Raw genomic sequence first — 15,508 nt, forward strand, 5'->3', positions numbered from 1 at the left:
ACAGGGGCGCGAAGTCCAAGCACTGCAGCTTGTGCAATAAATGCGTCAGTAATTTTGATCACCACTGCAAATGGCTCAATAACTGTGTGGGAGGAAAGAATTACTGGTAAGATAAACATGCAGTTAAAGGGAACCGGTCACATGACAAAACGCTATTAACCTGCAAATATGGGGTTAATCTGCAAATTAATAGGGTTCTGAACCTGATCTCTGTCCGCGCATTGAGCCCCGCTACCGGGAGGAAATTAACTTTATTCCTCCAAACCTTTTGGCAGTCACAAGGGCGGTGCCGGTCTCGGGTTCGGTCACGGGCTGTAACCACGCTCTCCGCACTGACTGACAGCTGATCAGTATTCGGGCCGGCTGTCAGTCAGTGCCAGGGACACATTTACAGCCGCTGCTCTCTATACACAGAGCAGTGACTGAACGCGCGCCGACGCCAACCCCATGACTGAAGCCCGAATGCTACCGGGAGGAATAAAGATTATTTTCCCCCTGCAGCGGGGGCTGTAAGGGTGGGCGCTGGACAGGTTCAGAATGCCATTACCTGCAGATTAACCCTATATCTGCAGATTAAATGCTCTCTTTTTCATGTGATGGGTTCCCTTTTAAAGAGTTGTGCTCTTTAAGAGATCTGACACTACTTCATTGTTCCTGCACTTATTCCTTATAATACAGTTGTGGGTACATCCCTTGGTAACATTGATTCATATAGGATAGCGTTTGGTACTGTGTAATTAATATAATCATGTTTTTCCACATTTTAGGTTGTTCTTCAACTGTCTTATATCTGCATTCCTGGGTACTGTCCTGCTGAGCACAATCTCATCCTATGTATTTGTTGCATACTTCGTTGACCCAGCGGTGTTGAGGAGTGATCTGCACTTCGAAGGTGATCTATTTTTTTTTTTTTGCACTAAACCATTTTGTACACGGTTTATAAATGCACCTATCCAATAATTACTATTTGTAAAATATCGAAAACCTGAGAGCAGTTCTAAGAAATTGATGTAAAGGTTGTGGACTCCTTAAAGGGATTTTGTCAACCCAAATTGAGAGTACAAGCTAAGCACCCAAACTGGTGATTGACGGCACTGGCCTGAGCTTTTTGTACAGACAATGCTGGTTTCAGAGGCGGGGATATGCAAAACCAGTGGGCGGGGCAGTACATTGAGCTTCTTGGCCACACCCATGCTGCTCCAGGCACCCTAATTATCATATTTGGTTACACTTTAGATTCCCTAAAGGTGCAGTTTTTATAAGGGCTTTATCCTGTGTGTGTGTGTGTGTGTGTGTGTGTGTATATATATATATATATATATATATATGTGTGTGTGGTTAGTTTATACTGTTAGTTTGAACACACTGGCTTCATTTAACTTGGAAAAAATATGTTTGCATATATTAGTGTTGCCTTTAGTTAAAAGAAAGTTGCAATAACTTCTATTTTTTTATTATTTGCATTTTTTTTCCATTAATTTCCAGACCCTCTGATATTCACTTTGTAGCCTGCTCCTAGTTTCACATTTTTCGCTTGCGAGTGTGCTGGATGTAATATCTCTGGCCAGTATGCTGCTGCCTACACTAGCTCTTATGTATCAGCACAGCTTCATTTCCATAGCGATTTCCCCTACTGCCTGTTTTCTCTGCCCTCCTGAAGAACTTACCGTATATACTCGAGTATAAGCCGAGATTTTTCAGCCCAAATTTTTGGGCTGAAAGTGCCCCTCTCGGCTTATACTCGAGTCACGATCGGCGGCAGGGTCGGCGGGTGAGGGGGAGAGAGGACTGTCGCATACTCACCTGCTTCCGGCGCTCCCCCTGCCTGTCCCATGGTCTTCGGGTGCCGCAGCTCTTCCTCTGTTCAGCGGTCACATGGTACCGCTCATTAAAGTTATGAATATGGACTCCACTCCCATAGGGGTGTAGCCACATATTCATTCCTCTAATGAACGGTAATGGTGACCGCTGACAAGAGGAAGAGGCTGCGGCACCCGAAAACCATCTGTCCGGGATAAGGAGCCAGGGACGCCGGAGCAGGTGAGTATCTCAAATTTACCTATCCACGTTCCACCTGCCGGGCGCCGCTCTGTCTTCCCGTCCTCTTGCAGTGACTGTGCAGGTCAGAGGGCGCGATGACATACTAGTGTGCGCGCCGCCCTCTGCCTGAACAGTCAGTGCGGAGAGACGCCGAGACGGGACGCTGAGGAGCTGCGGGCAGCAAGAGAGGGGAGTATGTCAATTTTTTTTTTATTGCAGCATTATATATTGCATAGCTTTATATGGAGCGTCTATGGGGCCATAATGAACGGTTCAGAGCATTATATATGGCACAGCTTTATATGGAGCATCTATGGGGCCATAATGAAATGTATGGAGCATTATATGTGGCACAGCTTTATATGGAGCATCTATGGGGCCATAATGAACGGTGCAGAGCACTATATGGCACAGCTATGGGGCCATAATGAACGGTATGGAGCATCTATTTTTATTTTTGAAATTCACTGCTGCATTTTCCACCCCAGGCTTATACTCGAGTCAATATGTTTTCCCAGTTTTTTTTGTGGCAAAATTAGGGGGGTCGGCTTATACTCTAGTATATACGGTAGATGCTTTCCCTCTTGTCCATTAACTACCTCTTTATGACACTGCAGTGCAGTATGTTACCGTATATTCTGGTCTAACTTAGACGGAATAAACCTCTTTTCTCCAATTTACACCAATTTTAGGAATTTAATAAAGTGCAGTCCCACAACTGTTGCACTTGTTGTGTATTACTCCTATATCTAGGTGTGTTGTCAGATGATGACCTCCATCCTTCATGTTTTCCAGCCATCCGGAACTTTTCAGACGTGTGGTTTGTGTTCCTGCCCGCAGCCCCGGTGAAAACCCAAGCATCTGTCATCCTGGGCCTGGCCGCTCTGGTGTCAGTGATGGGGCTCATTACTATTCTGCTGATAGGACAGCTGCTGTGCTTTCACATCTACCTCTGTAAGTCACAAATGGTTAATAAGCGCACAACACGTGGTCGGCCATTCAGTGCTATTAACGTTAAGCATTTGCTGGAAACCCTGCACCATTAACGAGTCTTTTGACAGGAAAATGCATACATAACATGCGTGCTTTCTTTAGGTTTTTTTTTTTTCCTCATTCATTTGAATGGGTGAAAAATCGCTGCAAAATCACTGAAAGAATTGACATCAGGCAGATATAAAACTACTTCAAATCTGCAAAGAAAAATTAAGCAGCGTGTGCATGTTAAAATATATATATATATATATTTTAACATGCACACGCTGCTTAATTTGTTAAAATATATAATATATATATATATATATATATATATATATATATATATATATATATATATATATATATATATATATATATTTTAACATGCACACGCTGCTTAATTTTTCTTTGCAGATTTGAAGTCATTCATTATATATATTATAATATATAATTAGTACAGACCAAAAGTTTGGACACACCTTCTCATTTAAAGATGTTTCTGTATTTTCATGACTATGAAAATTGTACATTCACACTGAAGGCATCAAAACTATGAATTAACACATGTGGAATTATATACTTAACAAAATAGCGTGAAACAACTGAAAATATGTCTTATATTCTAGGTTCTTCAAAGTAGCCACCTTTTGATTTGATGACTGCTTTGCACACTCTTGGCATTCTCTTGATGAGCTTCAAGATGTAGTCACCTGAAATGGTCTTCCAACAATCTTGAAGGAGTTCCCAGAGATGCTTAGCACTTGTTGGCCCTTCTGCCTTCACTCTGCAGTCCAGCTCACCCCAAACCATCTCGATTGGGTTCAGGTCTGGTGACTGTGGAGACCAGGTCATCTGGCGTAGCACCCCATCACTCTCCTTCTTGGTCAAATAGACCTTACACAGCCTGAAGGTGTGTTTGGAGTCATTGTCCTGTTGAAAAATAAATGATGGGCCAACTAAACGCAAACCGGATGGAATAGAATGCCGCTGCAAGATGCTGTGGTAGCCATGCTGGTTCAGTATGCCTTCAATTTTGAATATATCCTCAATAGTGTCACCAGCAAAGCTCTCCCACACCATCACACCTCCTCCTCCATGCTTCACGGTGGGAACCAAGCATGTAGAGTCCCTTCATTCACCTTTTCTGCGTCGCACAGAGACACGGTGGTTGGAACCAAAGATCTCAAATTTGGACTCGTCAGACCAAAGCACAGATTTCCACTGGTCTAATGTCCATTCTTTGTGTTCTTTAGCCCAAACAAGTCTCTTCTGCTTGTTGCCTTTCCTTAGCAGTGGTTTCCCAGCAGCTATTTTACCATGAAGGCCTGCTCCACAAAGTCTCTTCTTAACAGTTGTTGTAGAGATGTGTCTGCTGCTAGAACTCTGTGTGGCATTGACCTGGTCTCTAATCTGAGCTGCTGTTAACCTGCGATTTCTGAGGCTGGTGAGTCGGAGAAACTTATGCTCAGAAGCAGAGGTGACTCTTGGTCTTCCTTTCCTGGGGCGGTCCTCATGTGAGCCAGTTTCTTTGTAGCGCTTGATGGTTTTTGCCACTGCACTTGGGGACACTTTCTAAGTTTTCCCAATTTTTCAGACTGACTAACCTTCATTTCTTAAAGTAATGATGGCCACTCGTTTTTCTTTACTTAGCTGCTTTTTTCTTGCCATAATACAAATTCTAACAGTCAATTCAGTAGGACTATCAGCTGTGTATCCACCAGACTTCTGCACAACACAACTGATGGTCCCAATCCCATTTATAAGGCAAGAAATCCCACTTATTAAAACTGACAGGGCACACCTGTGAATTGAAAACCATTCCCGGTGACTACCTCTTGAAGCTCATCAAGAGAATGTCAAGAGTGTAAATAGTTTCCATTACAAATTAGTGTTAGAGAGCAGCGAAGGGAGAGGTGGAATTCTTCACAAATCTCTCAAAGTGTGGAGAGGGGGAAAAAGTATCTAAAGTCTCATGGAGGGCAGAAAAGACAGGTTGTAGAAATAAGGGAGAACACACATAGAGCATATTAATGCAAGATAGAAGCTGTGGTGATATAAAAACTAATGAAGATAGTAGCACCCTGGATACACATAGACCTCACTCTCAGCCTATATTACTGAGAGAGACGCTCCCATAAGAGAAAAAAATTACATATTTGATCAACTGTAAACTGCTTCAGAGAGACTGAAAAGTAATAACTGGATAAAGATTGCAAACTGAAACTTGGTGTAATATTATTAACTAAAGTAAAGCACTGATATGCAAAATTAATTATTTTTCCCATAGCCTTTAAAACCACTTCATGACCTTTGACGTATATGTACGTCAAAGGTTATGTCCCTGCTTTTGATGTGGGCTCCAACACTGAGGCCGCATATTTCCACGCACGTGACAGCTGATCTGATCATGTGCCTCTAACAGCCAAGGGTGGATCCAAGATCCACTTGCGGCAGTTAACCAGTTAAATGCTGGTTTAACATGTGCCAGCTAGAATCGCATCACAAGACCTGCCCATTGGCGGTCTCTGTGATCATGGGGCACCTTTGGGTTGTCATGACAGCCAAAGGTCTGCGGTGGATGCCCATGCTGGTCTTTGTGAATCTCCTATGAACGCCAGCCCATGGCCAGCGTACATAGGAGATCATGATTTCTGCTACACAGTGCTGAAGCCCTGCTATGTATAGTACAGACGATCAGATGATCGCAGCTTCAAGTGTCCTAAAGGGACTATTGAAGCCATTAAAAAAGTTTTTAAAAAAATTAACAAAATAAAAAAACACAAGTTTAAATCGCCCCTTTTTGCGCCATTGAAAACAAAGCAAAATACAGTTTATCGCTGCTTTCAAAATCCAGTCTAATAAAATATCAAGTAAATTAATCAGATCAGTAAACGGCATAACAAGAAAAAAAAAAGATAGAAACACAAGAATTAACTTTTTTTTTTTTTCCCATAATAGTTTTATACATTTTAATAGCATACATGCATATTTTAAAAGACCAATACATTGTGGATTTAGGATTATTTTTATTACTACTTTTGCTGTAGAGATGATGATGGTTTTCCATTATTCATATGATCCCAGCTTTTAGCTAAGCCTGAATAAGTGTGCGTACATGAAAAGTGATGGTGTTTTCTCCTCCTCTTCCAGTGTGGAATAAACTTAGCACTTATGAATATATAATGCATCAGCGGCAGAAGCAGGAGGTGAAGTCGGCCTGCAGAGACCTGGAGCCTTCGGGAACACCACCCACAGGAAGAACTCAGGTAAGAGATGGGAAAATAAGACTATGACAAAACAATGTTTTCAACTTCCATTATCTGAAGTGTCTGATTTATAATCCCGGGCAATTTAAGTGACCGGCCGTAAAAGTTCTGCTTTCCTGGTGCCACTGAGAGGAGATGCTGGGACTGTAAGTGACATCTGGGTCTAACGTAAGTATTTCTGAGCTGAAACCAGGCCTGGCTCCAGCACACATTGTACATCTTTGTTCCAGTGTTTCCATCTGTAGATTCATCTCCTGAGTTCGGCTTACAAATATAGACAGTGTCAGACTGGAGTTCTAAGGGCCCACCAGTAACAATGACTCTAGGGGGCACTTTTCTGCTGTGTGTAAATGTGACATTACCCTTATTCACCACTTTCTTTTATGCTCCTATATAATAACAAACGGGGTAGTTTGATAAATGAATGACCAGATGCTGCCTTTGTACATAGTGAATGAAGTATATTGTGCCAAGTACTGCTCATATAGGGAGTTGTGGGCATTCTCCTGATCTCCTGTGTGCCAGTCCGAGCCTGAATATGGATGAAATGCTGACATGTGTAATAAGTTAGATGGATGTTGGCTGAACAGTGCTCCAGAGGATCATTCAACCCACAGCTGACTCTCCCATATACATTAGCACTCGTTCGGCCAAGCGCCCCTTTGTTTTCTAATAGGCAGCCGAAATTGGACATCTACGATTGACCTTTCCCTTGACCATCAGTCGACCGTCACCCCCATGTACAGTATACCATCGGCCGAACCAGTCAATTTTGGCAGGTTTAAGTCTCATGTCTGGGAGCCTTAAAGGGATTTTCCTACAAACAAGGTTAATTTTAAAGTTCGTTTAATCAGTAGATCTTGGAATAATAATAACTTCCACAATTGGATGTGTTTAAATGAAATGTCCCTGCGCTGAGATAATAATCCTATAAATGTGCCCCTGCTGTATACTGGCTGTGTCTGAACATGTTCCTGTATGGTCAGACACAGCCATTACACAGTACACAGCAGGGGCAGATTTATAAGATTATCTCAGCACAGGGACATTTTATTTGAACACATCCAATTGTGGAAATCATTATTATTCCAAGATCTATTGATTAAAGTGTTCTTTGGGAAAACCCCTTAAAGGCGTAACTGCACTGAAGTGGGTTTGTTTCTTTGTATCTGCTTTTATCTTATTTCTCTTTTTACACTCTGTATTAGTTACCTTTTTGCTTTTCTCCATAGAATGAGAGTTATGGTGGGAGTCTTGTTTACACTAATCCAGATGTTCTGATTGAGGGTCCATCGTCTGGATCTCTAAACACAGAGTGAGTCTATTGAACTCTTTATTGCACCATAACATGGGATTGATGATGATCACATCAGGAAATATCTGTAGTCTCAAAGTGCAGGAATTGGTGGTGTAATATGGAACTGTCCATGGCTAAGTTGGCCCATACACAATGGATACCTGTTGGCTACACGACGGTCCAGATGGCTCTCCCGCCTCCTCTATACGTAGCCCGTGCTCTGCTCGCTTGTCTGCTCTCCACATGGGATCCTCTGCCAGACATCTCTAGCAGTGACCTATCCAAAGGGTCGTGAGTATGAAATCTGACATGCTGGATCCTTATCTCCTGACAATATCTGTCTAGGGCCCATACATATTACACCTTTTGGCTCAACCCGCCAATGGAGGCTTAATTTACCCCATGCAGCCATTAGTAGTGATTTCAACATAAAGGAGTAGCAAAAACAGAGTTATGGGTATACAGAAAGCTAAATTATCCACATTATTAGAGGGGGTTAAAGTTAGGACCAAAAAAGAAACGGCCTTACCAACAATGGCCTTACCAACACTAGGTTATCATACCAATGCAACTAACCGGGTTCTGCAGACCCCCATTATAAAGGAGAGGGCAGCAGGGTCAAAACACCACAACCACTAACAAACCTACCAATTCATGGAGGGGGTGGCTGCGTAGTATTAGATAAAGCTTGTATAGGGCACAATTCACACAGATGTGTAGTGCACAGTGTCTGGCTTACAGCCTATTGATGGCACCTATACTACTAGATCAGGTGGGTCATCCAGCGCTATGTAAGTGCACCCCACAAGGACAGACACCCCCAATGCACCCAACCAGCACTACAGGACCTGACTGCATCCTGCATAAAAATGGAAAAAATGTGCAAGAAGTAGATGTATAAAATACATAAGGTGTTGATCGGTGTTTTGATCAAAAGACACAGGCTCACAACTCACGACAAGGGTCCTCATTGTCTTGTGAAACTGTACACTAAAATAAAAATTGGTGTGTTTTCGTGTGTGACTGGCGTCCTAGGAATCCCCATATCTGTTCATATTTCTACTAGGCAACCACGCCCTCCATGTATAGTAGGTTGTGAGTGGTTGTTTCATCAGTGCATTGCACCCGTGCTTCCCTCGCCTTTATCATGGGGGTCTGCAGCATCCTGTTGGTGCATTGGTTATCTGACCTGGTGTTGGGAAGGTTGTTTCTTTTTCTGTGAGACTGTTTTTAATTTATGAACAACTGTGAGCCACTAGAGGTAGGACAGGCATTGCTGGGTGGATGCAGAAATATAGGAGATCTCTTAGGTATGCTCACCTGTTTTTTGCCGCTGAAAAGACGCAGCGTTTTACAGTGCCAGCTACTGATGGGCAAACCCTTGGATGTTTAGGTCCAGCGGGTTTGGACAAACGGTACCAGAGCAGTACCTGACCCCATTCACTTGTGTGGGGGCCCAAACATCGAGTGTTTGCCATGCTGTCATGTGCTTGACAGCACCAGACACACTGGCTCTGATTGGCGGTGAAATCATTACCAACTGTCAGAGAGCCGCGATTCCCACGCTGTCAAATAACAGCGTGAGCCCGCAGCTATGATCGGAGGTAAAAAGTTTACCTCCGGTCTCTAGCGTCGGCTGATGGGACTACTACTTCCATCAGCCTACGCCTTCTGCCACTATAACAGAGCAGGCGGCGGCTGATGGGAGTATTCATCAGCCTGTTCTCTAATAACTAAAAAAAACAGCGTGGGTTTCTCTGTATTTTTAATAACCAGCCAGGCAAAACTGACAGCTGCAGGCTGCAACCCTCAGCTGCCAGCTTTAGCAAAGTTGGTTTGCAAGAAAAGATTGATCCCCCACGCTTTTTTTTATTTTTTTATTTTTTTTAAATTAAATAAGTAATTTAAAAAACATGGCATGGGGTCCCCTCATTTTTTGACAACCAGCCAAGCTAAAGCAGACAGCTGGGGCTGATATTCTCATTCTGGTAAGGGGCCAAGGATATTGCCCGCACCCATCCTCACTCAGCCTAAAACTATCAGCTGCCCACAAAAGATGCATCTATTAGATGCACGAATTCTGGCACTTTGCCTGGCTCTTCCCACTTGCCCTGTGGCGGTGGCAAGTGGGGTTGATATCAGCTTTGTATAATCCGGTGACATCAAGCCCACTATGGTTGGATTGTAAATAAACACACAACAAGCATAAAGTCCTTTATTTGAAATAAAGACATTTTCACTTTTTTTATTTAAAAATAACAAACACAGTTATACTCGCCTAACACCCGTTTCATTGAAGCCGTGGTCTCCTGTAAAAAAAAAATAAAATAAAAAAACAACCATATTCCTCTCCTATCGATCTTTCTGTCCCACGCCGTAATCCATGTCTGGGATAAACCGTTTTAAATCTGGATCATGCCAAGATCCAACCGTCCAGGCTGAGACCCACAGAAGTATGAGCTGCCGCAGCACAGCATCAGTGGCCGGCTGTGACGTCATCAAAGTTACTGCAGTTATCGGAGGCTGCATTCTCAGCTGGGCCTCTGAACTGCGGTGACCTTGGTGAGATCACTGTTAGCACAGAGAGAAAGTCTCACGGTGCAGCGGTGAGTTCACCTGGAGAAATTCTCCCTGGATGGTCGTATCTTGGCACCGTGATGATTTAAATTTATCTGTTTATCACCAGACATGGATTACGGCATGTGACAGAATGATGTACAGGTGAGGGACATGGTTGATTTTTATTTTGTTTTTTTTACAGGAGACCATGGCTTTAGTGGAATGGGTGTTAGATGAGTAGAACTGTTTAAAAAATGAAGAGAGCATCACTTCCACAAGTGGAATTAAAAACATGATTTTATTTCTTTATACTATAACACCCGACATACAAGGATAAAAACTGACGCGTTTCTGGTGTCCCACACATCTTTAATCATAGCATAGTAATGAAATGGCAATGTTCCTGTTTTAAACTAAACACTGCCAGTGACAAAGAGGCTGATAATGACGTGTGTAATAAGCAGGTATGCAGGAGCAGAGAACATGCAATGGAATACAGAAAGAAACCAATCAGTACATACATAATAGAGATCTACCCTCTAGTTCATACATATGAAGTGTTTTGTTGTCCAATCTTAAAGGGAACCTGTCACCAGGAATAACGATGTTAACCTGAGCTATGTAATTAATCTGCAGGTTAACAACGTTATGATGCTTTCTGGCTCCTGCACGCAGCTGAATGTAGCGAGGACAAAATGATCCTTATTCTCCCCGCCAGCATTCGGTATTCAGTTATGGGGGGCACCGGTTGAGTGACCGCTCTGAGTATGCACAGCAGACTGACACCGGCTCTACATTATGGCTGGATGTTGGTTAAGGTTGCTTGCACGGGTTACAGCGGCCGCTCTGTATACATAGAACGGTGACTGAACCGACACCACCCCTGCGACTGAATGCTGGCGGGGAGAATAAAGATCTCTGCACTGCATTCCGCTCCGTGCAGGCGCCGGACAGCATAATAACGCCGTTAACCTGCAGATTAACCCCTTTACCCCCAAGGGTGGTTTGCACGTCAATGACCAGGCCAATTTTTACAATTCTGACCACTGTCCCTTTATGAGGTTATAACTCTGGAACGCTTCAACGGATCCCGGTGATTCTGACATTGTTTTCTCGTGACATATTGTACTTCATGGTAGTGGTAAAAATTCTTTGATAGTACCTGCGTTTATTTGTGAAAAAAACGGAAATTTGGCAAAAATTTTGAAAATTTTGCAATTTTCAAACTTTGAATTTTTATGCAATTAAATCACAGAGATATGTCACACAAAATACTTAATAAGTAACATTTCCCACATGTCTACTTTACATCAGCATAATTTTGGAACCAAAATTTTTTTTTGTTAGGGAGTTATAAGGGTTAAAAGTTGACCAGCAATTTCTCATTTTTACAACACCATTTTTTTTTTAGGGACCACATCTCATTTGAAGTCACTTTGAGGGGTCTATATGACAGAAAATACCCAAGTGTGACACCATTCTAAAAACTGCACCCCTCAAGGTGCTCAAAACCACATTCAAGAAGCTTATTAACCCTTCAGGTGTTTCATAGGAATTTTTGGAATGTTTAAATAAAAATGAACATTTAACTTTTTTTCACAAAAAATTTACTTCAGCTCCAATTTGTTTTATTTTACCAAGGGTAACAGGAGAAAATGGACCCCAAAAGTTGTTGTACAGTTTGTCCTGAGTACGCCGATACCCCATATGTGGGGGTAAACCACTGTTTGGGTGCATGACAGAGCTTGGAAGCGAAGGAGGGCAATTTGACTTTTCAATGCAAAATTGACAGGAATTGAGATGGGACACCATGTCACGTTTGGAGAGCCACTGATGTGCCTAAACATTGAAACCCCCCACAAGTGACACCATTTTGGAAAGTAGACCCCCTAAGGAACTTATCTAGAGGTGTGGTGAGCACTTTGACCCACCAAGTGCTTCACAGAAGTTTATAATGCAGAACCGTAAAAATAAAAAATCATATTTTTTCACAAAAATTATATTTTTGCCCCCAATTTTTTATTTTTCCAAGGGTAAGAGAAGAAATTGGACCTCAAAAGTTGTTGTGCAATTTGTCCTGAGTACGCTGATACCCCATATGTGGGGGTAAACCACTGTTTGGGCACATGGTAGAGCTCGGAAGGGAAGGAGCACCGTCTGACTTTTCATGCCAAAATTGACAGGAATTGAGATGGGACGTCACATTGCGTTTGCAGAGCCCCTAATGTACCTAAACAGTAGAAACCCCCCACAAGTGACCCCATATTGGAAACTAGACCCCCCACAAACTTATCTAGATGTGTTGTGAGAACTTTGAACCCCCAAGTGTTTCACTACAGTTTATAACGCAGAGCCGTGAAAATAAAAATTCTTTTTTTTTTTTCACAAAAATGATTTTTTAGCCCCCAGCTTTGTATTTTTACAAGGGTAACAGGAGAAATTGGACCCCAAAAGTTGTTGTCCTATTTGTCCTGAGTACGCTGATACCCCATATGTTGGGGTAAACCCCTGTTTGAGCACACGGGAGAGCTCGAAAGGGAAGGAGCACTGTTTTACTTTTTCAACGCAGAATTGGCTGGAATTGAGATCGGACGCCATGTCGCGTTTGGAGAGCCCCTGATGTGCCTAAACAGTGGAAACCCCCCAATTATAACTGAAACCCTAATCCAAACACACCCCTAACCCTAATTCCAACGGTAACCCTAACCACACCTCTAACCCTGACACACCCCTAACCCTAATCCCAACCCTATTCCCAACTGTAAATGTAATCTTAACCCTAGCCCCAACCCTAACCCTAGCCCTAACCCTAGCCCTAACCCTAACCCTAGCCCTAATGGGAAAATGGAAATAAATACATTTTTTTTTATTTTTCCCTAACGAAGGGGGTGATGAAGGGGGGTTTGATTTACTTTTATAGCGGGTTTTTTAGCGGATTTTTATGATTGGCAGCCGTCACACACTGAGACGCTTTTTATTGCAAAAAATATTTTTTGCGTTACCACATTTTGAGAGCTATAATTTTTCCATATTTTGGTCCAGAGTCATGTGAGGTCTTGTTTTTTGCGGGACGAGTTGACGTTTTTATTGGTAACATTTTCGGGCACGTGACATTTTTTGATTGCTTTTTATTCCGATTTTTGTGAGGAAGAATGACCAAAAACCAGCTATTCATGAATTTCTTTTGGGTGAGGCGTGTATACCGTTCCGCGTTTGGTAAAATTGATAAAGCAGTTTTATTCTTCGGGTCAGTACGATTACAGCGACACCTCATTTATATCATTTTTTTATGTTTTGGCGCTTTTATACGATAAAAACTATTTTACAGAAAAAATTATCGCTTTATTCTCAGGACTATAACTTTTTTATTTTTTTGCTGATGATGCTGTATGGCGGTTCATTTTTTGCGGGACAAGATGACGTTTTCAGTGGTACCAAGGTTATTTATATCTGTCTTTTTGATCGCGTGTTATTCTACTTTTTGTTCGGCAGTATGATAATAAAGCGTTGTTTTTTGCCTCGTTTTTTTTTTTTTTTTCTTACGGTGTTTACTGAAGGGGTTAACTAGTGGACCAGTTTTATAGGTCGGGTCGTTACGGACGCGGCGATACTAAATATGTGCACTTTTATTTTTTATTTTTTTATTTAGATGAAGAAATGTATTTATGGGAATAATATATATTTTTTTTTTTTTCATTATTTAGGAATATTTTTTATTTTTTTTTTACACATTTGGAAATTTTTTTTTTTTTTACTTTGTCCCAGGGGGGGACATCACAGATCAGTGATCTGACAGTGTGCACAGCACTCTGTCAGATCACTGATCTGACATGCAGCGCTGCAGCCTTCACAGTGCCTGCTCTGAGCAGGCTCTGTGAAGCCACCTCCCTCCCTGCAGGACCAGGATCCGCGGCCATCTTGGATCCAGGCCTGGAGCAGGGAGGGAAGGGGGTAAGACCCTAGCAGCAACGCGATCACATCGCGTTGCTGCGGGGGGCTCAGGGAAGCCCGCAGGGAGCCCCCTCCCTGCGCGGTGCTTCCCTGCACCGCCGGCACATCGCGATCATGTTTGATCGCGGTGTGCCGGGGGTTAATGTGCCGGGGGCGGTCCGTGACCGCTCCTGGCACATAGTGCCGGATGTCAGCTGCGATAAGCAGCTGACACCCGGCCGCGATCGGCGGCGCTCCCCCCGTGAGCGCTGCCGATCGCTATGACGTACTATCCCGTCCAGGGTCAGATAGGCCCAGGGCACCTCGACGGGATAGTACGTCTAAGGTCACAGAGGGGTTAACCTCATATCTGCAGGTTAACAGCATTATTCCTGGTGACAGGTTTCCTTTTATAAGAGACGTAGAACATGCAACGTTGTGCGTAGAATGACAGATTAATATATATATAAAAGAGATCACTCCTATAATTCATACCTTGGGGTACCTCCTCTCGGGGGATATGGCTCTCTCTATACCAAAGAATTGTAGGTGTGTTGTTTAATCACTATTATGCATAGTAACAAAGTGTTCAACAGCACCAGCATACAATCCAATTTTATATATATATATATATATATATATATATATATATATATATATATATATTTTAGAAATATTGTTTGTGTTCAGAAATTCGCTGTTTTAAATTTTCCAGTAGTGCATAGATATTGTATTTTTCTTAAATCACAAAAATGGAATATACTACATGGTGAGTATCACGATTGATGAATTCTTGAATATGACAAATGTCTCCTTAAGAAGAATAAAAGTTTTTTTTGTTTTGTCGCAGTAAAGTCGCACACGTTACAATGATTTCCATTACACTTGAAAACAACCTTTGGGTTTTAACCAACAGGTCTTTTGGTCCGACTTTGGCACAGGCTCGGTGAAAGCATGTTGCCCAGAATCCGACCTCTTTTTGCCACAAACCTACAGCTGTGAGATATGATTTTTCTAAATGTATCATCTGGATTGATGACTGGAAGATTTTTATTTTTTTTGGATAATATTTTTAACTTGATTATATTGTAGGCTGTGGAAAAAGTAACAGACGCATCATTGGTTATATTTGATGTAGAATTAAGCATGAAATAGTTAAGCTTCAAAGGGTAGTACAAACAGTAACGATGCAATGTTTGAGGTCACTGGAATATGTACTGTAGATGTCCAGAAGGTATTGGATAGCTGTGACCGCAAGTGGAAGTGGAATACAGATTAGCCACATCTAGTGTGACAAAAGTATATTCCTCCCTCCATGAAAATTCATCAAGTTGTGGAAGGACTGAAGTGCTATCCTTCAAAAAAATAAGTATTCTGGTCGATAATGGTTGTCTAACCATTCGCTGAGTCCCTCATTCAGGGACCCTGTTCCTGAAATAAT

The 15,508-nt window shown here is 42.3% G+C and overlaps 1 protein-coding gene across 3 annotated transcripts in view; it reads left to right on the plus strand.

Annotated features, from left to right (window-relative positions):
- ZDHHC1 (zinc finger DHHC-type containing 1) overlaps positions 1 to 15,508 on the plus strand; it is a 57,027-nt gene that overhangs the window by 18,739 nt on the left and 22,780 nt on the right. For all 3 annotated transcript variants that reach the window (XM_069740538.1, XM_069740540.1, XM_069740539.1), the window contains exons 5-9: positions 5 to 106; positions 768 to 892; positions 2,836 to 2,994; positions 6,166 to 6,281; positions 7,514 to 7,596. In XM_069740538.1, the coding sequence (XP_069596639.1) occupies positions 5 to 106; positions 768 to 892; positions 2,836 to 2,994; positions 6,166 to 6,281; positions 7,514 to 7,596 (585 nt within the window). The remainder of the gene's footprint in view (positions 1 to 4; positions 107 to 767; positions 893 to 2,835; positions 2,995 to 6,165; positions 6,282 to 7,513; positions 7,597 to 15,508) is intronic.

Source organism: Ranitomeya imitator, chromosome 9, assembly GCF_032444005.1.
Source record: "Ranitomeya imitator isolate aRanImi1 chromosome 9, aRanImi1.pri, whole genome shotgun sequence".
Lineage (NCBI taxonomy): Eukaryota > Metazoa > Chordata > Amphibia > Anura > Dendrobatidae > Ranitomeya > Ranitomeya imitator.